Source organism: Drosophila miranda (assembly GCF_003369915.1).
Source record: "Drosophila miranda strain MSH22 chromosome Y unlocalized genomic scaffold, D.miranda_PacBio2.1 Contig_Y2_pilon, whole genome shotgun sequence".
In the NCBI taxonomy this organism is placed as follows: domain Eukaryota; kingdom Metazoa; phylum Arthropoda; class Insecta; order Diptera; family Drosophilidae; genus Drosophila; species Drosophila miranda.
In genome coordinates, this window is record NW_022881614.1 from 4,482,318 (window position 1) to 4,510,227 (window position 27,910).

The following is a 27,910-nucleotide window of genomic DNA, read 5'->3' on the forward strand; positions in this document are numbered from 1 at the left end:
GAATTTTATTTCCAAAATCTTGGTTTAGTCTTTCATTTAATCTTTTTCTTTTAATCTTATATAGGATTTTATAAAGAAAGAAAAAATATATTCCTCCCTTTGAAAATCGAAAATAGAAATTGGAGTGATATTTTCATTGCAATGAACTTATTGCAAGATTTATCATTTACACAAAGTTTTTAAACGCAGCTGAGTATAAATACACAGCGCTAGAGACATGGAAAAGTTAGTTATTTAGTTTATGTGGTTGGCTCACAATTCAAAGTTACATTTCATATATATAAACGAGGGGGAACGTTGTGAGTTGCTGCGGACACCGCAACTCTACAGTTATACCCGATACTAAGTCAGTATGGCTCTCCTCCGGCAGACGCCGCTAATATTAAACGACACGACAAAGAGTGCGTGCGAGAGAGACAGAAAATCAGTCTGAGCGTGTCGTCGGATGCTGCGTAGCCACTGCAAATTGATTTCTTGCTTTTGGCTACAAAAATGATCCGATCTGATCCGGATTCAGCAATCTAATAGGTATGGTCATTATCTATGATTCTGCGTTTTTAGTTTTCTCGAATCTGCAATATTGTGGATGCAACAGATTTTCGTCCTTTGTGGGGGCGGAAGGGGGTTAGGCGAAATTCTGAGATATACGTTTTATAGTGAGATCTAACAGAAGTGCGGATACCAAAATTTGGTTACTCTAGCCTTAATAGTCTCTGAGATTTGTGGATGCCCCAGATTTTCGTCCTTTGCTGGTGCGGAAGGGGGTGTGGCGAAATTTGGACACGAAACGGTCAAGGTCCGATATCACAGGAGTGTGGATACCAAATTTGGTTGCTCTGGCTCTTATAGGTTCTGAGATCCTTGAACTCTTATTTTGCAATTGGCAAAACCGACTATGAAACCTGTGTGTTAGAGAGAGACAGAGCGAGAAAAAATGAAATTGTTTTCTTGATTCTGGCTATAATAATTATACGATCTGGTTGAGATTTTACACTCTAGAACATATAGTCATCCTCTACGATTCTGCGTCTTTGGTTTTATCGTATCTTTAAAAATGTAGATGACACAGATTTTCGTCCTTTGTGGGGGCGGAAGTGGGCGGGGCGAAGTTTTGAAATATTTTTGTAGTAGTGACATATCAGAGAAGTCTGGATCCAAAACATCGTTGCTCTCGCTCTTATAGTCTTTGAGCACTAGGCGCTGAAGGGGACGGACAGACGGGCAGACGGACGGACGGACAGACGGACAGACAGACATGGCTCAATCGACTCGGCTATTGATGCTGATCAAGAATATATATACTTTATGGGGTCGGAAACGATTCATTTTGGACGTTACACACATCCACTTTTACCACAAATCTAATATACCCCAATACTCATTTTGAGTATCGGGTATAAAAATACAAAACAACAAAATTTCAAAGAAAAACACACAGAAACACACAAAATAAATAAATTAAAAAAGAGTTCAATGACCAAAAAGTTGAAATTATTTCCCACACCCCAGCCGGGGGAACGCATGTTCTGCGTATCTTTCAGATACAAATGCTCGCTGCAATCGCCCCCCGCCTACGGCTCTGCTTTGTTTCTGCTGCTGCTGCTGCGTTGCGCATTTTTAATGAGCGGAAATTAGTTGGCATTGCGGCAAGAAGATACAAATGTATCTGTGTATCTGTAAGTCATAAATATACAATCCGATGACTACTAGGGCCATTAAGGGGGTTGGCGCGCGTGCCGCTAGGCCACTTGCCACGGCGATTGTTTACGTATCTAGTATCTCACAGATGCGATTGTCGAATCGCTCGTTGAACTGCCAGATAAATTCTGCCTCAATCGGTTATCAATGATTATTGTTCGAAAGTATCTCATCGTGGCGAGGCTCGGAGTATCTCGTGGATACTCTCCTAGTACTAGTACTATTTTTGGGCACTTTTGGCATCGCATAGGCATTTGGATTGCCACTTTTGGCTCACTCGCAGATACTTATTTTCGGTGTATCCGCATTTAGTGCAGTCTTGGCACTGCACATCCCGCAGATACAGTTTTTTTGCATATCCGTTTATAGCCAGACAGCCAATCCAAGTGTATCTGCTAGATACAGATTTGGCACGGCACGAGGACATCTTAAACATGCGCTGATTCCCGATTGCTGATTGGGACAAATGCATCACTGATTTATTGCATCTCAGAGTTCTCCTCCCCTTGCTGCATGCATGCATGTATCTGACAGATACGTTTTACAGCATTTCCGCATTACCCCCCTCTCCATCATTCACTCACTCACCTGTCGGATGACTCTGACGAATCGTATCGATCCCGGCACCGCATCTTCGCGCCTCCTGCGGCTCCTCCTGGTGGTGCTGCGGCGCCCTGATACAGCTGAGATCGGAGTGCGTTTATATCCAATGCGGCAGGCGACTGTGCGGCACTGGCAGTACCCGTTCCATCGTCGTTGGCCCCCCTTTTGGTGCCCTGGACAATGCCAATGCTGCTGGGCATGCTGAACAAACGGGGCGGCTTGGCGGGCGGCTTCAGCTCGATGTTCGAGTGTTGCACTGGGGGCACTGGGGGCGGTGCCAGTGCCGGCAGGGCAGTGCTTGTGGGTGTGGATCCTGTGGCAGTGGATGTTGCCGCCTGCTCTGTTGCTGCGGCAGTGGCTGTGGCGCCAATTGTTAAACTGTTTAAATTGACGCCGTTTTTCATCTGATCAAACAATGAGAATGCCCGACTGGAGGTTAAAGTTTTTCGCCCTGTTAATGCTGTTGTTGTTTTTGTGGCAGTGGCAGTTTGCGGAGGCGGCAATGTGGCCAGACCTGTAGCTGCTGCCGCTGCTGCTGCTGGTGTTGCAACTGCTGTATCTTTAGTCTTTAATGCCGTATCCTTTGGCTGTGGGTCTGACATTTTCTTTCGTTTTTCCTCACTTTTTTCTGTTGTTTTTGTTTTGTTTTGTGTGCTATTTCCACTATTTCAGGTTTTGTTTTGGTTTTAACCGTACTTTTAATTGCTTTCAACAGTTGCCAGTTTTGCGGGGGCCTTTTTGGCCTTTCAAGTGTTTAGGCCGCATACTTTTTTTGTTGGTTGTTTTGTTTCTCAACTGCTGTTTTCGTTGTTGATTGATTTGCACACTAAAAACCTAATTGAATTTGGTTTTGGGGGAACGAGAGAGATCTATAAAACAGCTGTATAGCACCCACTATTTATGCTCTCGGATAACCGAAACGGTGCACAAATATTCTTCAACAGAAATTGATTTAAATTGGGGAATATTTCGATATGACACACATTCGTGGGCTGTCAATCATTCCGATTGATATTTCCACACAATCAGCATTTCGCGCTACGAAAGTTGAAAGCGTTGCAAGATTCGTTTTCGATTTCTGGTGGTTTCGGGGCTTTTCTTATCAACGGGATGGGATGGCTTTATGGCTCGATGGCTCTATGGCTTTTATGTGAATGGCAGAACAGACCGTCGCGTCGTGTCGCCTCGCGTCGCGTCGTACCGTCCATGATGCAATTATACAAGGTGGTCTCGTCGGCAAAAGTTAGTCCCTTAACGTATGCTAGCAATAAGTGCGAGTGAATAAGTGCGGTATATGTTGATGTTGATTAACCCTTAACAGGCCCGTGGGTTTTAAAATTTTAAAATAAAATGATTTTACTGATATATTAATATTTAAATTTTATGCAGCCATTAATAATTTTTCTTCAACATTTTTAGTTATATTAAAATGTTCTTTTACATAATATATAAAGATTACTTCTAATTCTGTGGTATTTTTTTTATATGCTTTTTATAATTTTGTTGTTGTCGGGACATAAGGGTTAAGAATATATCAAAGAATTCGTCCGTGAACAACCTTCATCATCAACAAGCAAGCATGCACGGACGATAAGGGACAACACGAACGAACTTCGGCTCCCGACGAGACCACCTTGTATAATTGCATCATGGTACCGTAGGTCGATCGTACTGTCGTTTGTTTCCGGTGCACACGCGCAGTACAATTCTGCAAGAGTGGCACAAAAAATACGAGCGAGTGTGTATGAAACGGCGGCCCCAAAGAACCGAAGAACCGAAGAACACCGAACACCGAACCGCAACCGAAAGAAGGAAAAACGACAAACGATTCCCGTGTACCCGATGCCGAAACGGGTATTTAGTGAACCGGTTCTCGCAGAAATGATTGTGTTGAGCATTGCTTTTGCTATTGCTTTTACTTTTGTTTAGTAAATTATGCAGAGGGCGATCGACCGTCCAGAGGGGGTGCAGGGCTGCAGGGCTGCTGCGGGTGGAGGTTTGTTTGACAAACAAACAAATCTAATCAAATGCATTCCACTGTGCACTCGCACACATACACACGAACACGCACACGCACACTTGCACACTTGGACACGCACAAACTTGTTGATTGTTTTCTTATCACTTGAGTGGGAGAGAGCGAGAGAACGGGAGATTCGACCATAGGCTCTATATATTATTAATTCTCCCTTCGTTTGCATATGCTGCTCCTTTACGTCTCCTTTTATGCGAAAAAACAGCGATCTTTGGGAAGAACAGCAACAAGCCGGGGTAAAAAAGCTGCGCGGTGCCTGCCTCATGCTCTGGCTGCTGCCGACTAACTGGAGTGGGAGACGACAGCATACGAGCCCCGCCCAAGCGCCAATCAAGCCCCAACCGAGAGCCAGCCCGAGCTGCAACGAGCCCCAACACGAGCCCCAACACGAGCCCCAACACGAGCCCCAACACGAGCCCCACACGAATGGCTTTAGCCAACTAGAACCGGGTAGAAATCAAGATACGAACCGCAAGATACGAGACCAAAGAACGAGCGGAACGCGAACGACCAAACCGAAGGCAACGAACTGCGTATCGTTTCGTTTCGTTGCGGTGCCTCTTTCTGTTGCTCATTCGCCTCTTCGCTTGGCGCCCATCCAGGGGCAGAGGGAGAGGGTGGGGGTGGGGCAGTGGGGAAGGCAATGTGCAAGCGACGCGATGTTCACTTTTGATTTATGTGCAGCGGCAGCAGGTTTGTCGTTCCCCCTCCATTCCCCACACCGAGCTGTGGGGCACACAGCCAGCCGGTTGTTGCGCCACAGAAATATCGCGTGTAGAGCGAGGTGTGTGTGTGTGTGTGTCTTAATTTTATTAAATTTTATAAGCCTGGGACTTAACTAAAGCTAGACAGGGAGCTGTATTGAGTTGGAGAGACCGGCAGGAAGTTCCGGGTCTCTGCGGGACGGCCGCAAAGCATTGCTTCGCAGGGACCATGGTTCCTCCTAGCCACTCTCGTTCCTTCGGCGCTCGCACCTACGCAGCTCCTTCATGGCGCCGGCTGCAAAGTTGCTCCAGGCCGACCATACCATGGGGTCTTCCACAATCGCCTCGATCAGGTTGTTCGGCGTGAGCTGCCCGCCGGCGTCGGGCCGGAGCTCCTCCCTAATAAGTGAGAAGCGACCACATTGAAAAATGATGTGCTCAGCGTCTTCAGTGGCGTCGCCGCACCACGAGCAGTTCGGCGAGTCCTCGTTGCCGAACCTCCAAAGGTAATGGCTGAAGCAGCCGTGTCCGCTCAGAAGCTGTGTGGAATGGAAATTGACCACACCGTGTCGCCTGCCGATCCAATATCGGACATCCGGAATCAGGCGGTGTGTCCACCGTCCTTTATCAGAGCCGTCCCAGCCATGCTCTGAGGCTTCCTTCACGGGCCTGCTTGCGCGCGTCTCTCCTTGCCGCGCCGGCCCGGATGGCTTCGGCCACGGCCCTCTCCTCAAGCACCAGAAGGTCAATTGGAAGGACACCCGCCAGGACTAGGGCAGCGTCGTTGGATATGGTCCGAAACCGCAGCAGATCCGGAGCGCGCAGAGGCGATGAGTGGCTTTTACGCCCCTAGCGTAGCTGGCAACTTTAATTCCATCCGCCCATACGTCTGCTGCGTAGGTCATGGCGGACTACTGGTCAGCAGAATCCTCCTCTCCTGCTTCGGGCCACGGGTGTTCAGCAGTATTCGGAACAGCGCCCGACTCGTGTTTGCCGCTTTCTCCTGGACGTAGCTTAGGTGTTCACGGAAACTGAGCCTGGTGTCGATCATCACGCCCAGATACCGAATGGTTCGTTTCTACGATAGCCTCTGGTCGCCAACCCTGATGTGAGCGGTCTCCACAGTCGAACGGGTGCTCACCAATACTGCCTCGGTTTTATGAGCGGCTAGCTCTAGTCCCGCAGAGCGGAGCCAGTCTGCAATCAGCTGGATTGCGGTGTCACAATTTGCTTCGACGACGTCCAGGTGCTTGGCCACCACCGTCAGGGCGACATCATCGGCGTAGCAGGTTAGCTGACATCCGCCTGGAAGAGCTAATCTCATGACTCCATCGTAGGCAATGTTCCATAATAGGGGACCCATCACTGATCCTTGGGGAACGCCTGCCGTTATGCCGTGAGTCTGCGCGCCGGCCTCCGTATTATACTCCAGCAGTCTCCCCTCGAAGTAGCTCCTTACGATTGCCTGAAGGTATTGGGGTACACCGCGCCGGTTAAGTGAGTCCAGGATGCACTCCCACTTCACCGTATTGAAGGCGTTCCTGATGTCTAGGGTGACAATCAGGCAGTATTCCTTCTTGCCGCCCTTCCATCGAGTTCCCTCCACTGCCTTGGAGGCTATGTCAATTACCCTGCCTATGGCGTCCACCGTTGACCTCCCACTCCTGAAGCCGTATTGGTTTGGTGAAAGTCCCCCAGCATCCTCGACGGCGTTGTCTAGTCTTCTACGGATTATCTGTTCCAGAGTCTTCCCCAGCGAGTCGATTAAGCAAATCGGTCGAAACGAGGAGGGATCGTCTGGCGTCTGGGCGTCTTCCTGGCTTTGGCAAGAGCACCAGGTGTTGCAACTTCCACTGCGGCGGAAATAGTCCTTCCCGCAGGCACTGCGTGAATGCCTTAGCAAACTCGTGCGGGGAGGATGCCATCGCCAGTTTTACCGCACGGTTGGGGATTCCATCAGGGCCTGGAGCCTTCTTGGCCTTTAAGCTTTGGGCCAGGGCGACGATTTCGTCCTCAATGAACGGTTCGACCGAGTATGCAGGCTGGTGTGCGACGGCACTGATGGCAAGACCGTGAGCCCCGGATGGGAACAATGCCTCAACAATCGTCCGCAACTGTGCGTGTGTGTGCTTCGATGTGTGTGAACTTCTCGGGGAAGTTCAACATTTGGTAGTTTTTGAACTCCACTCCCAAAGTGGCGGCTGTCGGTGTCCGCGAGTAGGTGGTAAGTTCACGCACACACACACATACACACAAACACACGCACACGACATGTGCCATGGAATTCCTGGCGGATGAACGGTCCACATACTACCAGGAAACACATGGCAGAGGAATGGACGCGGCGGCGAAAAGGCAGGTACGCATGGCGTGCAAACAGGAGAGTCTCAGAAGGTGGCAACAGCGCTGGGACACGACCACTAAGGGGCGTTGGACCCACCAGCTTATCCCGTCCATCGACGCGTGGGTAAGCAGGAAGCACGGGCAGGTCAACTTTTACCTGACTCAGCTCCTCAGTGGTCACGGCTGCTTCCGAAGCTACCTTCATCGCTTCGGGCACGCGGACTCCGCAGAATGCTCTTGGTGCGGGCACTACGTGGAGGAGGATGCCGAGCATGCGATATTTTCGTGTGCCTGGTTCGCAGCGCAGCGCCAGCGGCTAGAAGAAGCGCTGGGTGGAGCCGTAGTCAAGCAGAGCTTGGTGCCGTGCATGCTCCTGTCCCCGGAAAACTGGGAGGCGACGAGCTGCTTCGCGGCGACCATTATGAGGGAACTGCGCGCTGTTGAGCACCAGACAAGAGTCCAGTTAGTCTAAACAAAGCCTGCACATGTGTGAAGCATTGCTTCACGGCCGTACCACACATGTTGGGCTTGCATAGTCTAACCTTTAATATAGTTTGCTTTAAGTATAAAATAAGTTGTAAATACGAGCAATTAAATGGAATTAAAAAAAAAAAAAACATATGCCATGATGGACAGTGCAGCCAAGGTAGCAGCAGGGTCTAGGGTCAGCACCGAGACTCTGGTGCCGCTGATGCTGGCAGACCCGAAGGTGTGGGAAGCGGCCGCGGAGTTCGCCTCTAGCGTGATGCGAACGCTTAGGTCCTTGGAGAGAAGGCGGAAGGAGCAGACGGAGTAGGTGTCCACGCCACTGCGAAGCAATGCTTTGCGGCAGTACCGCAGTCCGCGGGGCCCCTAGTCCCAACATACTCTTGTCCGTTAAATTTAGTTAAATATAAATTGTATAGTATATATTATAGAGCAAATAAACACATAAGTATATGAATATAAAAAAAAAAAAAACGCACACGACACGGCACACCGGCTGCACCCACTGTGCAACAGCACTACCTGTTGATATGTGTGGGAGCTAATAGAAGAGCAGAGCCCAAAGAATAGTTCGGAAAAAAAGGTAAAAGTAGTAAAACGGTTCAGTAAAGATCGACAAAACCGGTCGCTCGTTTAGTCAACCGAAACATGTGTGCAGGGGGAGGAGGGGCGACTACAGTGGGCATACGAAGGGGTAGGAAATATGAATATTTCGAGCCTCCTCCAATGACAATCACACCAACCCCATTATGTCAAGAGCTACTAAAGCTAATTCACTTAATTGTTATAAAGCCCACGCTTTGCTTTTGATTGCAGTTCAGGCAGCGAGACGGAGCGGAGGGACGGGACAGACGAAAAGCAACGCGGCCCACACCGAAAACCGAACAAGAAGATTAAGCAGTGAAATAGAGCTGACAATTAAGCTTTTTTCCCCGTCCAAAATATAGCTGGAAAACACAAACACAGAGGGGCCAGCACTGCCAGAGAAAAGTAAAAAAAACGAGGTGGAACGTTGTGAGTTGCTGCGGACACCGCAACTCTACAGTTATACCCGATACTAAGTCAGTATGGCTCTCTCCGGCAGACGCCGCTAATATTGAACGACACGACAAAGAGTGCGTGCGAGAGAGACAGAAAATCAGTCTGAGCGTGACGTCGGGGGCTGCGTAGCCACTGCAAATTGATTTTTTCCTTTTGGCTACAAAAATGATCCGATCTGATCCAGATTCAGCAATCTGATAGATATGGTCATTATCTATGATTCTGCGTTTTTAGTTTTCTCGAATGTGCAATATTGTGGATGCAACAGATTTTCGTCCTTTGTGGGGGCGGAAGGGGGTGGGGCGAAGTTTTGAAATATTTTTGTAGCAGTGACATATCACAGAAGTCTGGATCCAAAACATCGTTGCTCTAGCTCTTATAGTCTTTGAGCACTAGGCGCTGAAGGGGACGGACGGACGGACGGACGGACGGACGGACGGACGGACAGACGGACAGACAGACAGCGCTCAATCGAATCGGCTATTGATGCTGATCAAGAATATATATACTTTATGGGGTCGGAAACGATTCCTTCTGGACGTTACACACATCCACTTTTACCACAAATCTAATATACCCCAATACTCATTTTGAGTATCGGGTATAAAAACCAAAATCAAATAATAATAATAATGCACGAGGAGAAAGAAAACCAAATAAAGAGAGAGAAAAATATAAATCTATATGCATATACATACATACATATGTCATTATTTAGGTATGTTCGTGTGTTTATGTACATTAACTGTTATCAGACAAGCAAGGCAATGAAATGATGACAAAGAGTGTGAGAGAGGGAGAGAGATAGCTGGTGGATAGGATAGACAAGCAAAGCCAAGTAAAATAAAATATAGAGATAGTTCGCACTTTTTATGCTGCCAAAACAAACACATCATTAAAACAAATGCTCTTGATCGTTTTCAAGTGTTTCTGCTCCTAAGACAAAGTCTCTGCTGCTTGCTCTCCATCTCACTCGCACGCAAACTCCCTCTCACAGAAGAAAACAAAATCAAACACGTGCGTTACGTTACAGACAAGTGTGCGTCTCGCTCTCCCTCTCTATTTCTCTTTGTGTTATTGATGCAACCAAAAGAGAACGAATGCAAAAAATGCCATGGGTGTGTGGATTCAGAACTTGTTTTTTTTTTTACACTATACTATGATTTTTGATGCTTATTGCCACTTTTCTACATTTCAACAGATATAGCGGTAAATTATTGTATCAAAATATATATCAATGAAAACTTGTACCATGATTTTTGCACGTACTCTATGGAACAGGATACGAATTTGCGGTAAATTTTTTGGCGTGTGTAGAATATTTTTCCGTATTTTGCGGGCTTTACACAAACACTTGCACAAAAAACATTTATGTAATTGACTAAACACTAATTTTATTAATTTTCCACTGCACTTTGCATTTATTTGCGATGTTTTGCACAATTTTCCACCATTTCCAGACGCGCACTCGAATAAGCCACGCGACGCGGAGAGGGAGAAAAATAATCTGAGGCAAAGGCATAGAAATGCAAACTATGTAAATGCAAATGCAAATGCAGAGCGAGAGTGTGAATGAAAAGAGCAATATAAAGAGTAAACCTCGCGAGGGGGGACCCTCGGCCGATTGATGGATCACTTGTCTAAGAGATTGACTAAATTTAGAGATTCCCTCTTATTAGATTGCTTATAAAATAACGCTTAAGCAAAAAAGGTCAGAGCAAGAAACGTAAGGTGGTTACGTCATTGTTGCTGGTCAAAGGGTGTCCGCTATGGGTATGGACACATATATACCCTATTTCATTTGATTAATATTACAATTTATTTTCCAACCTTGAAACAGAGACAGACTAGTTTTAAACCCCTTTGGATCGTGATGACCACCACATCCTCAATTCTAGAATATCATTTTCCCTAGGGTATCAGAATGTTGCGGGACATGCTGCTCGTTTTCTCGTGTCTGATCCATGCAAATTGGATGTTGCTAACGATAAAAACGTAATGAGTCTAAGTACCCGATTCAAAGAGAGCGAAAAAGAGAGCCTCAATCGATTTGAAGAATGCAGTTCGGCAATCGATACTATCGACTGGATACGAGAGGTCCGCGAGAGGTAACAAGTGACAATTTCGAAGCAAAGCGAATTCAATGCAAACAAATGCAAATGCCAATGCAGAGAGAGAGAGAGTGTGTGTAAATGAAAAGAGCAATATTCGGCCAGGCTCCGTTTTTCACTTTCACAAAAGTTTTCCGATTTACTTTTGAAATCACATAAATTGGGGCTCTCTTTTTCCCATTCCGCAAGATTTCTTCGTTTTCAAAACGAAAACATTTTCGTTGACGAAATGAAAAGTAAACGGCTTTTTATACAACAAAACGAACCCTAATTGCAAAAGGAAAAAAATAGATGACTTATTGATGCATTAACATAAACTTGATACCTATATCAGGGTAATTTAACTTGTGCTTTTTTTATAAATAATTTTATTTTAACCCAACCTCAAATTTGGTTCGGACAAAATTGGCCACAGCAACAACAAATTTCGTTTTGGTGTAAGCAGCTGACGCATTCCTATTTGGTTATCGGAACGTTGGCAAGTAATCAATTTTTGCGTATAACAGCACAAATGTGCATGTAACAGCTCAGACTGTGCTTGTAACATGCGCTTAACAGAACATCTGGGTGAGCACAGCTGTTTCCCGCCCAATTTAATTCGGACTTCAAAATGTAAGTGCAGCAAATTAATTTTTTATTTCAAAATTACCGCTTTGTTCTTTATATCCAGGGGAAAGCATAAATCATCTCTTTAAGATGAAATCCTGGTGGGTTTTATGAAAGACAACCCGGACTTGGCAAAAGGATTTGTGAAGGGCGACCGAGTTGTTGTCGATGCCAAGTGGGCAGAGCTTTGCGGCGCTCTCAATGCTGTTGGGCCGCCAATCAAGGACGCATTGGGTTGGAAAAAGGTATGTGTTGCACAACAAAAGGTAGCACACTACTATATTCAATTCTACAATTTCAGGTTTGGGCAGATTGGAAAACAAACATCCGCAAGAAGATGGCGAAAAACAAATCAGAAACTCGAGCTACAGGTGGAGGGCCCTTCGCTCAGCAATCGCTTGGGGAATTGGAGGAGGAAGTGGCCAAGCTATGTGGCCTCTACGAAATGGTGGAAGGAGTAGGTGGGCTAGCGTATGGACTTCCCCCCGTACGACCAAGGAGGCCGACACTGGGGTTAAGTGCGTGATGGAAGACCCCATTGAGGAGGAACCCTCAGAGAAGGACGAACCCTCAGAGAAGGAGGAGCCCATGCCGAAGCGCCGTCGAACTAGACCAGCGCAGACCATGGACCTCAACGATCTCTGCGCTGCTCAGCTGGATGAAATGTCGGCAATTTCCAAGAAAATTTCGGAACATTTCGAACGAATGGAATCGTTAGAGAAGGAGAAGCTCGAGGTCCAAAAGGCGCTTGTAGACAAATTTAGCCAAATTTTGGACAAATTTGCGAAATAATTAGTTTCCTATTAGTTTTTTTGTGAAACTTAGCTTTATTAGTTATAAAGAATATCGAATGACATAAAGAAGAAAACATGAAAAATTTTGCATTTTAATAAGGAATGGCCTGAGCTATTTCATCGCGTATAGATGATCCATTATTTTCAGTGTCGTCGAATTCATTTTCAGTGTCTAAAGGGTCGTCAAATCGAACATCCTCCTCGATTAAGACATTACGTCTTCTACAAATATTGTGCAGGGCACAGCATACATTTATAATTTGGCAACAAAATATTGGTGGGTAATTTAAAGTGCGTTGCAAGCAACGGAAACGGCTTTTAAGGACTCCAATGGTGCGTTCTATAATATTTCGTGCTCCAGTATGCTTTATGTTGAATCTGTGCTGATAGGTGGCTATCTCCGCGCTCCTATAAGGAGTCAGAACAAAACTCTCTAGAGCGTAGCCCGAATCAGCCAAAACAAACCCATTAATGGTCGTGGATAAATATTCCCTAGCAGGGGAGTGATTCCAAATGAAGGAGTCATGGCAGGAACCAGGGTGCGTGGCATCAATAGCAATTATCTCCATGTTGTAGTTACACACCACCATGGCATTCATGCTATAAAATCCTTTCCTATTATAGAACACGGAGTGGTTTTGTACAGGCTTTAGTATTCTGATGTGAGTTCCATCCACACAGGCACCAATTCGAGGCAATTTAAAGTTTCGATAGAAATATTCATATGATTGTTGCAATTGATGATTATTCATCTGCAACGAAATGAACTCAACACATAACAGCCTGTCCATCAACGGAATAAGTTTGTGAAGAATCTTTCCAAATGTACTGCGTCCAATGTTTATATGGTGGTCTTTGGCAACTGCCCACTGGTAGCAGCCAGTGGCGAGATATCGCATTACTGAAGCCAATTGCGTAGAGGGAGATAACTTCCTGGTAACACCTAAATGGGGTTGAACTTTCTCCAAAATCATTTTGAAAGTTTTTTTGTCGATCCGAAATGACTTCACAAATCTGAAAGCTTTACCATTAGCAATTTAATTTTCAATACGCATGCTGTTACTCACAGTTCGTCAGACATGATAAATACACAAGTGTTGCATCTAAGATGTCTAGATCTTCTTAGATCACGTAATTTCTGCAATCGTTTTGCTTCAAAACAAGCAATTGAAAAAATAAAAGGCATTTTAATCACGCTGTATTTTTACAAAGCAGCCAGGTCAGCTGTTTTTGTTTGCCAGAAACGATGAAAAAAGAAACATATCGATAAAAAAAATATGTGAAAACTGGAGCACCTTAAAACGAAAACGAAACGTTTTGGCTGAAAACGTAATCCGCAAAAGTAAATGAAAAACGGAGCCTGCCTGATTAAGATCTGGCACGTGGAAGTTCATGCTAATAAGCTTTTGTCAGAGAGCAGTCGAAACTTCATGTCCAATGTAATAAAACATGTAGAATGTAAATTTGACGATACGATCAACAGTCGAGGCATGTAACGTAATTTTACTTTCTTTAGAAGAAAAACGAGGGGGAACGTTGTGAGTTGCTGCGGACGCCGCAATTCTACATTGTAGCGGGCCTGAAGCGATGTAGAAGAAGTCGATAGGTTTGGCGGGAAGGATTAATCGGTTGAGATTTGAAAGAAAAATTGAAAGTCAAGACCATGATATCGATCTCGGGGCCAGGGATACATGCTGCCACCCTTTGACAGGCACAGGGTTACTTTGACCTGTTAACAGGCGCAGGGCTACTTTGACCTGTTAACGCGCAGAGATGCTTTGGACATCTGACAGGCCATGTCAAATTCCTTTTCCGTTTAAAGATCTCGTCGAGAACGGTTGTGCGCGCAAACGAATCTTTTGTAAGAAGTGCCATCATAGGAAAATTCCCTTGTGAAACAACTCGACACGGTACGGAAAAGACATACCTTTCGGTTGATCGCGATATTTTGGCTCACGCACCCGCTGATTCCCTTGCTCGTACAAGTGGAGTGGCGGGGCACGGGAGTCTCGCGACAGATCCCGCTCGGAAGAAAGACGACACAGCTCCAAAGACCGGACGGTCTTTCGCTTGTTGCGTGGGGCAGCGACCCACGCTATTTAAACGCACCCCATCGTCCAGTCGCCGGCTAAGTAAGCCGCAGAGCGCAGTCAGCCGGGGGCTGGAATAAGCAAACGCCTTCCCGCTTGGGACCCTTCGCCTGCGAGGAGCACCCTAGACAGGGTTAAACAGCAGCGCGCGTGAAGAAGAAGCAGGAGCAAATCAGGGATGCTGCAGTGCTAAAGCCACCTGCGGCCTTCGTTTTCTTGGTTGCCGAACGCCGACCATGCTACAGTGATAAAGCCACCTGCGGCCATCGTCTTCCGGTTGCCCAATCGTCGGCCAAACAGAGGCAGAATTCTCCGCCTTCGGCTGTCCTCTTCGCCCCGACTCTGTCCAGGATTCCTCTTCCAGCAGCTTCAGGGAGCACAGTTCACCAAATCATAGGGTTCAGCGGATGCTAGCCTCGTCTATTACCATCCTAATGTTTAAAGTATAAAAATCTCACAAAATTTGTATATTCATGAAGAATAAATATCAGCCAACCTCATTAACGTTCAAGTTCCCACTGGGAGTTCGGGAAATGTGTTCAGAATTTTCAGTTATAAGTATTGTTAAGACATCGCTAGTTTAATTCCTTTTCGTTACACATTCGTTAAACTCATATCATGCTTAAGCTATCTTTATAAATATTCACAAGCAATTGTTGTCAGTAAGTTCGGATTGAATTGTCAGGGAGAAAATTCCCCCAAAAGTTATGTGGCTCCACATACAAGGAGTAGGTCGAAGTTAGGAATTCTGAGTTGTAGCAAGAGAGAGAGAGTCTCCGTACTGTAAACCACCTCTCCGAATTAACGCTTGTTTTCAGCCACTCCGGAAGATCGATCTTTCGTCGTTGGAAAATGAACAGTGAGTGGGTAAGCATACCTTCCAAAAGTTGAAACCAACTGATCCTTGCCCAACCTCGCGAATTAGAAACCTCTGACCCCTGCCTATTGAGGCTGTGCCTTGAGTGATCTGATCGTTGGCTAATTAGAGATGCCATCTGCATCCGGTCATCGACTGAACTCCGCATAGGAGATCACGTTGTGTCAGCCAGACCGCCTCTTTGATTTTCGACTCATTCCGAAGTTAAAAGATTTAATGATTTTTCCACATTTGTGCGAAAAGCGAAAGTAACGAACTTAAAGTATTCAATGATTTTCCCATGTTATGCGAAAAGCGAAATTCATGAATTTAATTAGAATTTAACTCGAATTACAATCTTATATATATACTCATTACATTATCAAATATCCTCATATACCCAACCATTACGAATCACCTATTTTAGTAGTTATTAAGATCATTTACTATGTTGCCATATCGGATTTAATTTTTGTTTTAAGGAAATAATGTTGAAGTTTAGATAAAAGAACAAAATGGACTCAATGCTAGCTCGCGCGTTTTCGTAAAAGGGTCAAAAAGGGGTCATCGAAGAACGGCTATTCCGTGAGGATGAGCAAAGGCAGGGTGGGTCCAGACTCCGCATAACATCTGCGGACATATACACCGATGTCACTCCGTTTTCCTTGGTTCTCACTTCCCTTTCCTCTTTATCCTTCTTTCCTTTCGAGAGTCTCTTTATCCACGGTCGCTGGAGAAAATCTTCGGTTGATTTTTCTGAAGAAGCATTAGAGGTAGCCATCGAAAGCTGGAAAACCGACAAACCGTTGTTGAACAGTTGTCTGTCCGCTTCGGTGTGACCTGCTGACGGGTACATCGTTCGTTTTGAGGAATAAGTCTGGAGATTCCTGACTGCCCACGACCAAGCGATTTACTTGAGAGTAGTAACTCTAATCTTTTTCCGTGGTGAGGGAGATATCGGTTGTATGATTATGAGGTATTCCGATCGGTTTGCGAGCACGTGTTCCATCTTCCCTGTATGACCACCCATATAAAGACTAGCAATGTTTGCCCGGTAGTAAAGGCAGGTGTAGAACTGTAAGCGGGGCGGTGCCTAAGGTAGTAGCGCAAAATACTCGCGCTCAGTCTAAGGAACGTGCAAAAGGGGGAGAAGAAGCGAGTTCTTCTAAAAATATAGATCTGGTGGCAATGGAGCAGAGATTGCTCACTTCAGTAAGCAAACGAATGGCAGAACTGATTCAAAGCTCGGTAGTTGATTCAATGCAACAGTTAACCCGAATCTCAAGTCAGTCCACTATCACCGCAGCTTTAGACCGTTCTTCAACGCCGTTATCCGAGCAGTTGCAAGCAACCAAATATGGTGAGGGAACTAGTCCTGGCCATAGACTAGAACCCCAAAGCATAGCTCATCCGTCACCATTGAGAAGCGGTTTTTCTGATTTATCCCAGAGACCGGACAGAGTAGTCCATATACTTAATTGCTGGAAAATTAAGTTCTCGGGAGTCGGAGTATCGATAGATAACTTCATATATAGAGTAGAGGCATTGACCCATCAAACTTTGGAAGGAAATTTTTCCGTGCTTTGCCGGAATGTGAGTGTTTTGTTTGAAGGCAAAGCTAACGAGTTCTACTGGCGACATCACAAGGCCGTAGTTGAAGTTCAATGGAATACTTTATGTGCTGCCTTACGACTTCAGTTTCGCCAAGAAAAGGATGACGTTGACATCGAAGAGCTGATCCGAAACCGAAAGCAGAGGGCAAGCGAGACTTTCGATAGTTTTTACGATAGCATCTCTAACTTGACCGATCAGTTGGAAGTACCCTGGACCATTCGGAAGTTGGTTCGTGTATTAAAGAACAACCTGCGTCCGGAAATTCGCCATGAGCTGTTGAATGTCGATTTAAAAAGTGTACAGGAGCTCAGGGAAGTGTGCCGCAGGCGGGAGATGTTTTTAGAAGACGTCAAAAGTAAGCATGGGTATACCAAAGCTGTTCCATTTCGACGTGAAGTATCAGAACTACTGCTAGATCGGGAGCTACGAGAAGACTCAGACACCGAGAGGGAGTCTGCTGGAACTGTCATCAGACCGGTCACAGATATCAAGATTGCGTTTCAGAACGAAAAGTTTTTTGTTACGGCTGTGGAGCCGCGAACACTTATAAACCAAGTTGCGAAAAGTGTACAAAAAACTCCAAGTCCAGCACGCCGAAGTCGCAGTACAAACTGGAGACTTCGAGTGTGCTTCGCCATCAAGGCACAAACACCGATTAACTTCGGAGCCAACAACAGTGACATCACTGATTACACCGGACTTTCAAAAAAGCAACAATGATTTAGCGTTGGATTGCAAACTCGGATCAAAAAAAATTTTAACTGGCTGTGAATTACCAGAGACCGTAGGGAAGAATAAATCTCGGGGAAAGAAGCGCATGATTCGATTCTGGCAAGAAGTAAAGAAGAGTAAATCAGGTGTGGCGTATCTAAGCGCTCTCTCTGAAATGGCTAGAGATCCTCGTCCGTTTTTACCGATTCAACTGTTAGACCGCACAGTATACGGTTTGCTGGATTCAGAAGCGTCCATCAGCTGTATAGGAGGTAACTTAGCGAGCGAAGTGATGTGCGGAAACGTACCTTACAAGAGAATCATGGAAAATGCTAAAACCGCTGATGGAAGAGCACAACGGATAGCAGGGAAAATGAGGATAGACATCGAATACGGAGGTGATAAAAAGTCACTAGATATTTATTTGATTCCTTCATTGAAACATGACCTATATCTCGGAATCGATTTCTGGAATTTATACGATTTACTGCCTAGTAGGTTGCGGGTATCAGAAATAGAGGCTTCGTGAACGAAGGATAGTGAGGAACAACATTCGTTAACCAGAACCCAAAAGGTCAAGGTCCAAGGTCATAGACGCTTATCCCTCGTTCGCTGTAAATGGCTTAGGTAAAACGAACTTAATCACACACGTGATCGACGTAGGAAATGCCAAGCCAGTAAAACAAAGACATTTTCCTGTTTCGCCAGCCGTTGAAAAGGCCATGTATACCGAAATAGACCGGATGTTACAGTTAGGTGTGATTGAGGAATCGAACAGTCCGTGGTCCTCACCGATAGTAATGGTTACTATGCCCGGAAAGGTTCGGATCTGCTTAGATTGTCGAAAGGTAAACGGTTTCGCAGAAAAGGACGCGTATCCTTTGCCTCAGATTAGTGGCATTCTTAGCCGACTGCCGAAACCAGAATACATCACGAGTCTCGATTTGAAGGACGCCTACTGGCAAGTACCGTTACAGCTCAAGTCTCGTGATAAGACCGCGTTTACGGTTCCGGGTAGGCCTCTGTACCAATTCAAGGTAATGCCGTTTGGATTGTGTAATGCCACCAGCACCATGTCTCGCTTAATGGATAAAGTAGTTCCAGCCCGGTTGCGGAACGAAGTATTCGTTTATTTAGACGATTTATTAGTTGTTTCCTCGAATTTTGAAAAGCACCTAGAGGTTTTGTCAGAGATATCTAGGCATCTGAAACAAGCACGATTGACGATCAATATTGCTAAAAGTCATTTCTGCATGCGACGAGTGCGTTACCTAGGTCATGTCATAGGAGATGGGGGTATCCGGACAGACCCCGAGAAGATCAAGGCGATCACCAGTTATCCCTTACCCAAAACTCTAAAGGGACTGAGAAGTTTTATGGGTTTATGCGGATGGTATCGTAAATTCGTACCAAATTTCGCTTCGCTCTCTGCTCCATTAACGGACGTCATGACCACCAAACGGAAATTCGCTTTGACGGATGAAGCGGTAAAAGCTTTTGACGCCTTGAAGCAATGTCTCTGTGAAGCCCCGGTACTGAGATGTACAGATTTTACAAAACCTTTCTACATTCATTGCGACGCCAGCAAAACGGGAGTGGGAGGAGTATTAGTACAGTTGTCCAAAGAGGGAGACGAATGCCCTATTGCCTTCGTTTCAAAGAAGTTGAACAGAGCGCAACGTAATACGTCTTCCTGAAGCCCGTCAAGAAAATAAGCGCTGACGTGGTGGTTAAGTATCTCGAAACTGAATTATTCATGACGTTTGGTGTTCCCGAAACAATCGTATCTGATAATGGATCCCAGTTCCGATCCGAATCGTTTCGTAAGATTTTAAGTCGGTTTGAAATAACACACACTTTAACGGCCGTGCATTCACCGCAAGCGAACGCCTCTGAGCGTGTGAACCGGTCAGTGATTAGCGGGATCAGGGCGTACCTACGAACCGATCAAAAGGATTGGGACGAGCACCTAAGTCGCATTTCATGTGCGCTAAGATCCGCGTCTCATGCTAGTATAGGGACTACCCCGTACTACATGGTGTTTGTTTGGCCAGCATATGGTCACGGCCGGTTCGACATATTCGCTACTCAGGAAATTAAAGTTACTAGACGATCGATCCTTGGTATTCATCTACTCTTGGTATTCATCAGACCCGACTCGCTCGAAATCATACGCAAGGGCGCCTGTGAACAAATGCAGAAGATGCACGATCAAAACGAGAAGCGATACAACCTGCGCTCAAGACAAGTAGACTTCGCCGTAGGTCAGGAAGTGTTCCGGAGGAACTTCAAGCAAAGCTGCTTCCAAACAGGGTACAGTGCCAAATTCGGACAAGCGTTTGTGAAGGCTCGAGTTCGAAGAAAGCTTGGCGGTGCGTATTATGAATTGGAAGACTTGCAAGGACGATCTTTGGGTAACTACCACGCAAAGGACGTACGACAATGATAAGTCGCTTCATGCGGTATCAGCCTAGGAGATGTAACCACCACTAGTCTGATCTGGTGGGGGGGGGCTTTGTAGCGGGCCTGAAGCGACGTAGAAGAAGTCGATAGGTTTGGCGGGAAGGATTAATCGGTTGAGATTTGAAAGAAAAATTGAAAGTCAAGACCATGATATCGATCTCGGGCCAGGGATACATGCTGCCACCCTTTGACAGGCACAGGGTTACTTTGACCTGTTAACAGGCGCAGGGTTACTTTGACCTGTTAACGCGCAGAGAGGCTTTGGACATCTGACAGGCCATGTCAAATTCCTTTTCCGTTTAAAGATCTCGTCGAGAACGGTTGTGCGCGCAAACGAATCTTTTGTAAGAAGTGCCATCATAGGAAAATTCCCTTGTGAAACAACTCGACACGGTACGGAAAAGACATACCTTTCGGTTGATCGCGATATTTTGATTCCCTTGCTCGTACAAGTGGAGTGGCGGGGCACGGGAGTCTCGCGACAGATACCGCTCGGAAGAAAGACGACACAGCTCCAAAGACCGGACGGTCTTTCGCTTGTTGCGTGGGGCAGCGACCCACGCTATTTAAACGCACCCCATCGTCCAGTCGCCGGCTAAGTAAGCCGCAGAGCGCAGTCAGCCGGGGGCTGGAATAAGCAAACGCCTTCCCGCTTGGGACCCTTCGCCTGCGAGGAGCACCCTAGACAGGGTTAAACAGCAGCGCGCGTGAAGAAGAAGCAGGAGCAAATCAGGGATGCTGCAGTGCTAAAGCCACCTGCGGCCTTCGTTTTCTTGGTTGCCGAACGCCGACCATGCTGCAGTGCTAAAGACCTGCGGCCATCGTCTTCCTGGTTGCCCAATCGTCGGCCAAACAGAGGCAGAATTCTCCGCCTTCGGCTGTCCTCTTCGCCCCGACTCTGTCCAGGATTCCTCTTCCAGCAGCTTCAGGGAGCACAGTTCACCAAATCATAGGGTTCAGCGGATGCTAGCCTCGTCTATTACCATCCTAATGTTTAAAGTATAAAAATCTCACAAAATTTGTATATTCATGAAGAATAAATATCAGCCAACCTCATTAACGTTCAAGTTCCCACTGGGAGTTCGGGAAATGTGTTCAGAATTTTCAGTTATAAGTATTGTTAAGACATCGCTAGTTTAATTCCTTTTCGTTACACATTCGTTAAACTCATATCATGCTTAAGCTATCTTTATAAATATTCACAAGCTATTGTTGTCAGTAAGTTCGGATTGAATTGTCAGGGAGAAAATTCCCCCAAAAGTTATGTGGCTCCACATACAAGGAGTAGGTCGAAGTTAGGAATTCTGAGTTGTAGCAAGAGATAGAGTCTCCGTACTGTAAGCAACCTCTCCTAATTAACGCTTGTTTTCAGCCACTCCGGAAGATCGATCTTTCGTCGTTGGAAAATGAACAGTGAGTGGGTAAGCATACCTTCCAAAAGTTGAAATATACGTAGTTTTGAAAACCAACTGATCCTTGCCCAACCTCGCGAATTAGAAACCTCTGACCCCTGCCTATTGAGGCTGTGCCTTGAGTGATCTGATCGTTGGCTAATTAGAGATGCCATCTGCATCCGGTCAACGACTGAACTCCGCATAGGAGATCACGTTGTGTCAGCCAGACCGCCTCTTTGATTTTCGACTCATTCCGAAGTTAAAAGATTTAATGATTTTTCCACATTTGTGCGAAAAGCGAAAGTAACGAACTTAAAGTATTCAATGATTTTCCCATGTTATGCGAAAAGCGAAATTCATGAATTTAATTAGAATTTAACTCGAATTACAGTCTTATATATATACTCATTACATTATCAAATATCCTCATATACCCAACCATTACGAATCACCTATTTTAGTAGTTATTAAGATCATTTACTATGTTGCCATATCGGATTTAATTTTTGTTTTAAGGAAATAATGTTGAAGTTTAGATAAAAGAACAAAATGGACTCAATGCTAGCTCGCGCGTTTTCGTAAAAGGGTCAAAAAGGGGTCGTCGGTGAACGGCTATTCCGTGAGGATGACCAAAGGCAGGGTGGGTCCAGACTCCGCATAACATCTGCGGACATATACACCGATGTCACTCCGTTTTCCTTGGTTCTCACTTCCCTTTCCTCTTTATCCTTATTTCCTTTCGAGAGTCTCTTTATCCACGGTCGCTGGAGAAAATCTTCGGTTGATTTTTCTGAAGAAGCATTAGAGGTAGCCATCGAAAGCTGTAAAACCGACAAACCGTTGTTGAACAGTTGTCTGTCCGCTTCGGTGTGACCTGCTGACGGGTACATCGTTCGTTTTGAGGAATAAGTCTGGAGATTCCTGACTGCCCACGACCAAGCGATTTACTTGAGAGTAGTAACTCTAATCTTTTTCCGTGGTGAGGGAGATATCGGTTGTATGATTAGGACCTTACGATTCGCTGCGTAGCTGCATTGAGTTCAAGCTAGTCCAAGTTAGTTAAAGTTAGTTCAAGTGAGTTCAAGTTAGTCAATTGAGTTCATCATTGGCATTAAAGTTATTATCGGAATTGTAGGTGAATAAAACAAAGTTAGGAAGAATTATAGGCACGACTTTGAGTATAGTATTTCTGGCCATGGGTTTGGACAGATCTCCCGGAAAGGAAGCTCAAGGGGCAGGTGAAGGCGTCAGCCCGCTGTGCGCGCTGTGCCAGAAAGCCATACTGACCACGGATGAGGTATTCCGATCGGTTTGCGAGCACGTGTTCCATCTTCCCTGTATGACCACCCATTTAAAGACTAGCAATGTTTGCCCGGTATGTAAAGGCAGGTGTAGAACTGTAAGCGGGGCGGTGCCGAAGGTAGTAGCGCAAAATACTCGCGCTCAGTCTAAGGAACGTGCAAAAGGGGGAGAAGAAGCGAGTTCTTCTAAAAATATAGATCTGGTGGCAATGGAGCAGAGATTGCTCACTTCACTAAGCAAACGAATGGCAGAACTGATTCAAAGCTCGGTAGTTGATTCAATGCAACAGTTAACCCGAACCTCAAGTCAGTCCACTGTCACCGCAGCTTTAGACCGTTCTTCAACGCCGTTGTCCGAGCAGTTGCAAGCAACCAACTATGGTGAGGGAACTAGTCCTGGCCATAGACTAGAACCCCAAAGCATAGCTCATCCGTCACCATTGAGAAGCGGTTTTTCTGATTTATCCCAGAGACCGGACAAAGTAGTCCATATACTTAATGGCTGGATAATTAAGTTCTCGGGAGTCGGAGTATCGATAGATAACTTCATATATAGAGTAGAGGCATTGACCCATCAAACTTTGGAAGGAAATTTTTCCGTGCTTTGCCGGAATGTGAGTGTTTTGTTTGAAGGCAAAGCTAACGAGTTCTACTGGCGACATCACAAGGCCGTAGTTGAAGTTCAATGGAATACTTTATGTGCTGCCTTACGACTTCAGTTTCGCCAAGAAAAGGATGACGTTGACATCGAAGAGCTGATCCGAAACCGAAAGCAGAGGGCAAGCGAGACTTTCGATAGTTTTTACGATAGCATCTCTAACTTGACCGATCAGTTGGAAGTGCCCTGGACCATTCGGAAGTTGGTTCGTGTATTAAAGAACAACCTGCGTCCGGAAATTCGCCATGAGCTGTTGAATGTCGATTTAAAAAGTGTACAGGAGCTCAGGGAAGTGTGCCGCAGGCGGGAGATGTTTTTAGAAGACGTCAAAAGTAAGCATGGGTATACCAAAGCTGTTCCATTTCGACGTGAAGTATCAGAACTACTGCTAGATCGGGAGCTACGAGAAGACTCAGACACCGAGAGGGAGTTGGCGGTAGAAGCCATCTCGTTAATCTGCTGGAACTGTCATCAGACCGGTCACAGATATCAAGATTGCGTTTCAGAACGAAAAGTTTTTTGTTACGGCTGTGGAGCCGCGAACACTTATAAACCAAGTTGCGAAAAGTGTACAAAAAACTCCAAGTCCAGCACGCCGAAGTCGCAGTACAAACAGGAGACTTCGAGTGTGCTTCGCCATCAAGGCACAAACACCGATTAACTTCGGAGCCAACAACAGTGACATCACTGATTACACCGGACTTTCAAAAAAGCAACAATGATTTAGCGTTGGATTGCAAACTCGGATCAAAAAAAATTTTAACTGAATTACCAGAGACCGTAGGGAAGAATAAATCTCGGGGAAAGAAGCGCATGATTCGATTCTGGCAAGAAGTAAAGAAGAGTAAATCAGGTGTGGCGTATCTAAGCGCTCTCTCTGAAATGGCTAGAGATCCTCGTCCGTTTTACCGATTCAACTGTTAGACCGCACAGTATACGGTTTGCTGGATTCAGGAGCGTCCATCAGCTGTATAGGAGGTAACTAAGCGAGCGAAGTGATGTGCGGAAACGTACCTTACAAGAGAATCACGGAAAATGCTAAAACCGCTGATGGAAGAGCACAACGTATAGCAGGGAAAATGAGGATAGACATCGAATACGGAGGTGATAAAAAGTCACTAAAGATTTATTTGATTCCTTCATTGAAACATGACCTATATCTCGGAATCGATTTCTGGAATTTATACGATTTACTGCCTAGTAGGTTGCGGGTATCAGAAATAGAGGCTCCGCGAACGAAGGATAGTGAGGAACAACATTCGTTAACCAGAACCCAAAAGGACCAACTGTCCAAGGTCATAGACGCTTATCCCTCGTTCGCTTTAAATGGCTTAGGTAAAACGAACTTAATCACACACGTGATCGACGTAGGAAATGCCAAGCCAGAAAAACAAAGCCATTTTCCTGTTTCGCCAGCCGTTGAAAAGGCCATGTATACCGAAATAGACCGGATGTTACAGTTAGGTGTGATTGAGGAATCGGACAGTCCGTGGTCCTCACCGATAGTAATGGTTACTAAGCCCGGAAAGGTTCGGATCTGCTTAGATTGTCAAAAGGTAAACGGTTTCACAGAAAAGGACGCTTATCCTTTGCCTCAGATTAGTGGCATTCTTAGCCGACTGCCGAAGCCAGAATACATCACGAGTCTCGATTTGAAGGACGCCTACTGGCAAGTACCGTTACAGCTCAAGTCTCGTGATAAGACCGCGTTTACGGTTCCGGGTAGTCCTCTGTACCAATTCAAGGTAATGCCGTTTGGATTGTGTAATGCCACCAGCACCATGTCTCGCTTAATGGATAAAGTAGTTCCAGCCCGGTTGCGGAACGAAGTATTCGTTTATTTAGACGATTTATTAGTTGTTTCCTCGAATTTTGAAAAGCACCTAGAGGTTTTGTCAGAGATATCTAGGCATCTGAAACAAGCACGATTGACGATCAATATTGCTAAAAGTCATTTCTGCATGCGACGAGTGCGTTACCTAGGTCATGTCATAGGAGATGGGGGTATCCGGACAGATCCCGAGAAGATCAAGGCGATCACCAGTTATCCCTTACCCAAAACTCTAAAGGGACTGAGAAGTTTTATGGGTTTATGCGGATGGTATCGTAAATTCGTACCAAATTTCGCTTCGCTCTCTGCTCCATTAACGGACGTCATGACCACCAAACGGAAATTCGCTTTGACGGATGAAGCGGTAAAAGCTTTTGACGCCTTGAAGCAATGTCTCTGTGAAGCCCCGGTACTGAGAAGTACAGATTTTACAAAAACTTTCTACATTCATTGCGACGCCAGCAAAACGGGAGTGGGAGGAGTATTAGTACAGTTGTCCAAAGAGGGAGACGAATGCCCTATTGCCTTCGTTTCAAAGAAGTTGAACAGAGCGCAACGTAATTACAATGTGACGGAGCAGGAATGCTTGGCGGCAATAGTATCTTTGAAGAACTTCAGAGCATACGTGGAAGGTCATGAGTTCACGATCATAACCGATCACGCCTCGTTAAAATGGCTTATGTCCAATACAGATCTAAGTTCCCGGTTAGCTCGTTGGGCCATTGCTCTGCAGAGGTATCGATTCAAGATCGAACATCGTAAAGGTGCGCAGAACGTAGTACCCGATTTTTTGTCCCGGGTCAACGAAGCTGAAGTAGCAGCTTTGGATTCACCTGATGGATCGTTGGTCGATTTATCTTCTAAACACTTCTTATCGTCCGAATAGACGGATTTAGTACAGAAGGTCCAGGCTAACCAGGACCAGCTGCCTGACCTAAAAACGGATAAGGGATTTGTGTACCGTCGCGCTGAACATCTGACCGGAGAACAAGTTCACGACGAGTACGCTTGGAAGCTGTGGATACCAAAGATAATGGTTCCCGACGTGCTTGCGCGCGCTCACGACAATTCGTTAGCGTCCCACGGAGGAATCCACAAGACTATTGACATTCGACATTATTTCTGGCCTGGTCTAGTATCCGACGTAAAAGCACACATCAATGCTTGTCTCGTGTGTCGTGTGACGACCAAAGCCCCGAATTATGTTCTTCGACCTCCGTTAGGGAAAGCGCCGGAGAGTCAGCGGTTCTTTCAAAGACTGTTCGTGGATTTCCTGGGACCTTATCCCAGGTCGAGAGGCGGAAACATAGGCATTTTTATCGTACTGGACCACTTCTCGAAAACCGTCTTCCTGAAGCCCGTCAAGAAAATAAGCGCTGACGTGGTGGTTAAGTATCTCGAAACTGAATTATTCATGACGTTTGGTGTTCCCGAAACAATCGTATCTGATAATGGATCCCAGCTCCGATCCGAATCGTTTCGAAAGCTTTTAAGTCGGTTTGAAATAACACACACTTTAACGGCCGTGCATTCACCGCAAGCGAACGCCTCTGAGCGTGTGAACCGGTCAGTGATTAGCGGGATCAGGGCGTACCTACGAACCGATCAGAAGGATTGGGACGAGCACCTAAGTCGCATTTCATGTGCGCTAAGATCCGCGTCTCATGCTAGTATAGGGACTACCCCGTACTACATGGTGTTTGGCCAGCATATGGTCACCGCCGGGTCGACATATTCGCTACTCAGGAAATTAAAGTTACCAGACGATCGATCCTTGGTATTCAACAGACCCGACTCGCTTGAAATCATACGCAAGGGCGCCTGTGTACAAATGCAGAAGATGCACGATCAAAACGAGAAGCGATACAACCTGCGCTCAAGACAAGTAGATTTCGCCGTAGGTCAGGAAGTGTTCCGGAGGAACTTCAAGCAAAGCTGTTTCCAAACAGGGTACAGTGCCAAATTCGGACAAGCGTTTGTGAAGGCTCGAGTTCGAAGAAAGCTTGGCGGTGCGTATTATGAATTGGAAGACTTGCAAGGACGATCTTTGGGGAACTACCACGCAAAGGACATACGACAATGATAAGTCGCTTTATGCGGTATCAGCCTAGGAGATGTAACCACCCCTAGTCTGATCTGGTGGGGGGGCTTTGTAGCGGGCCTGAAGCGACGTAGAAGAAGTCGATAGGTTTGGCGGGAAGGATTAATCGGCTAAGATTTGAAAGAAAAATTGAAAGTCAAGACCATGATATCGATCTCGGGGCCAGGGATACATGCAGGGTTACTTTGACCTGTTAACGCGCAGAGATGCTTTGGACATCTGACAGGCCATGTCAAATTCCTTTTCCGCTTAAAGATCTCGTCGAGAACGGGTGTGCGCGCAAACGAATCTTTTGTAAGAAGTGCCATCATAGGAAAATTCCATTGTGAAACAACTCGACACGGTACGGAAAAGACATACCTTTCTGTTGATCGCGATATTTTGGCTCACGCACCCGCTGATTCCCTTGCTCGTACAAGTGGAGTGACGGGGCACGGGAGTCTCGCGACAGATCCCGCTCGGAGGAAAGA

The 27,910-nt window shown here is 45.9% G+C and overlaps 5 protein-coding genes across 6 annotated transcripts; 3 read left to right on the plus strand and 2 right to left on the minus strand.

Annotated features, from left to right (window-relative positions):
• Positions 1-1,552: 1,552 nt before the first annotated feature.
• LOC117194153 lies at positions 1,553-4,696 on the minus strand. Its single transcript, XM_033398807.1, has 2 exons — positions 4,401-4,696; positions 1,553-3,135 (listed from the first exon to the last, which is right to left on the minus strand). The coding sequence occupies exon 2, from the start codon at positions 2,901-2,903 to the stop codon at positions 2,283-2,285; it is 621 nt and encodes a 206-aa protein (XP_033254698.1). The 5' UTR covers positions 2,904-3,135; positions 4,401-4,696; the 3' UTR covers positions 1,553-2,282.
• Positions 4,697-7,303: 2,607 nt separating this feature from the next.
• Positions 7,304-7,979, plus strand: LOC117193783. The gene is made up of 2 exons (XM_033398509.1): positions 7,304-7,411; positions 7,472-7,979. Exons 1-2 carry the CDS (start codon positions 7,319-7,321, stop codon positions 7,853-7,855), a joined length of 477 nt encoding a protein of 158 aa, XP_033254400.1. The 5' UTR covers positions 7,304-7,318; the 3' UTR covers positions 7,856-7,979.
• Positions 7,980-11,533: 3,554 nt separating this feature from the next.
• Positions 11,534-12,504, plus strand: LOC117193529. Of its 2 annotated transcripts, XR_004474618.1 has the most exons (3): positions 11,534-11,633; positions 11,692-11,872; positions 11,929-12,504. XR_004474618.1 is itself a non-coding variant. In XM_033398275.1 (2 exons), exon 2 carries the CDS (start codon positions 12,057-12,059, stop codon positions 12,417-12,419), a length of 363 nt encoding a protein of 120 aa, XP_033254166.1. In that variant the 5' UTR covers positions 11,648-11,872; positions 11,929-12,056; the 3' UTR covers positions 12,420-12,504. The 2 variants fall into 2 exon arrangements, 1 of the variants encoding a protein (XP_033254166.1); XM_033398275.1 differs by lacking the exon at positions 11,534-11,633 and having other exon boundaries at positions 11,648-11,872.
• LOC117193528 (putative nuclease HARBI1) lies at positions 12,431-13,681 on the minus strand. Its single transcript, XM_033398274.1, has 2 exons — positions 13,489-13,681; positions 12,431-13,435 (listed from the first exon to the last, which is right to left on the minus strand). The coding sequence occupies exons 1-2, from the start codon at positions 13,605-13,607 to the stop codon at positions 12,514-12,516; spliced, it is 1,041 nt and encodes a 346-aa protein (XP_033254165.1). The 5' UTR covers positions 13,608-13,681; the 3' UTR covers positions 12,431-12,513.
• A 5,690-nt stretch (positions 13,682-19,371) lies between these two features.
• On the plus strand, positions 19,372-27,610 carry LOC117192992. The gene is made up of 2 exons (XM_033397724.1): positions 19,372-19,815; positions 27,117-27,610. Exons 1-2 carry the CDS (start codon positions 19,750-19,752, stop codon positions 27,420-27,422), a joined length of 372 nt encoding a protein of 123 aa, XP_033253615.1. The 5' UTR covers positions 19,372-19,749; the 3' UTR covers positions 27,423-27,610.
• Positions 27,611-27,910: the final 300 nt, after the last annotated feature.

What these genes read in the sequence shown, in the direction of transcription:
- LOC117192992 (XM_033397724.1), top strand. Translation starts at nt 19,750, where the DNA reads ATGGTCACGGCCGGTTCGACATATTCGCTACTCAGGAAATTAAAGTTA. An exon ending in TACTAGACGATCGATCCTTG is followed by an intron (nt 19,816 to 27,116) that starts GTATTCATCTAC and finishes GATCGATCCTTG; the next exon opens with GTATTCAACAGACCCGACTC.
- LOC117193528 (XM_033398274.1), bottom strand. Translation starts at nt 13,607, where the DNA reads ATGCCTTTTATTTTTTCAATTGCTTGTTTTGAAGCAAAACGATTGCAG. An exon ending in TTTATCATGTCTGACGAACT is followed by an intron (nt 13,436 to 13,488) that starts GTGAGTAACAGC and finishes TAAAGCTTTCAG; the next exon opens with ATTTGTGAAGTCATTTCGGA.
- LOC117193783 (XM_033398509.1), top strand. Translation starts at nt 7,319, where the DNA reads ATGGAATTCCTGGCGGATGAACGGTCCACATACTACCAGGAAACACAT. An exon ending in AAAGGCAGGTACGCATGGCG is followed by an intron (nt 7,412 to 7,471) that starts TGCAAACAGGAG and finishes ACTAAGGGGCGT; the next exon opens with TGGACCCACCAGCTTATCCC.
- LOC117194153 (XM_033398807.1), bottom strand. Translation starts at nt 2,903, where the DNA reads ATGTCAGACCCACAGCCAAAGGATACGGCATTAAAGACTAAAGATACA.
- LOC117193529 (XM_033398275.1), top strand. Translation starts at nt 12,057, where the DNA reads ATGTGGCCTCTACGAAATGGTGGAAGGAGTAGGTGGGCTAGCGTATGG.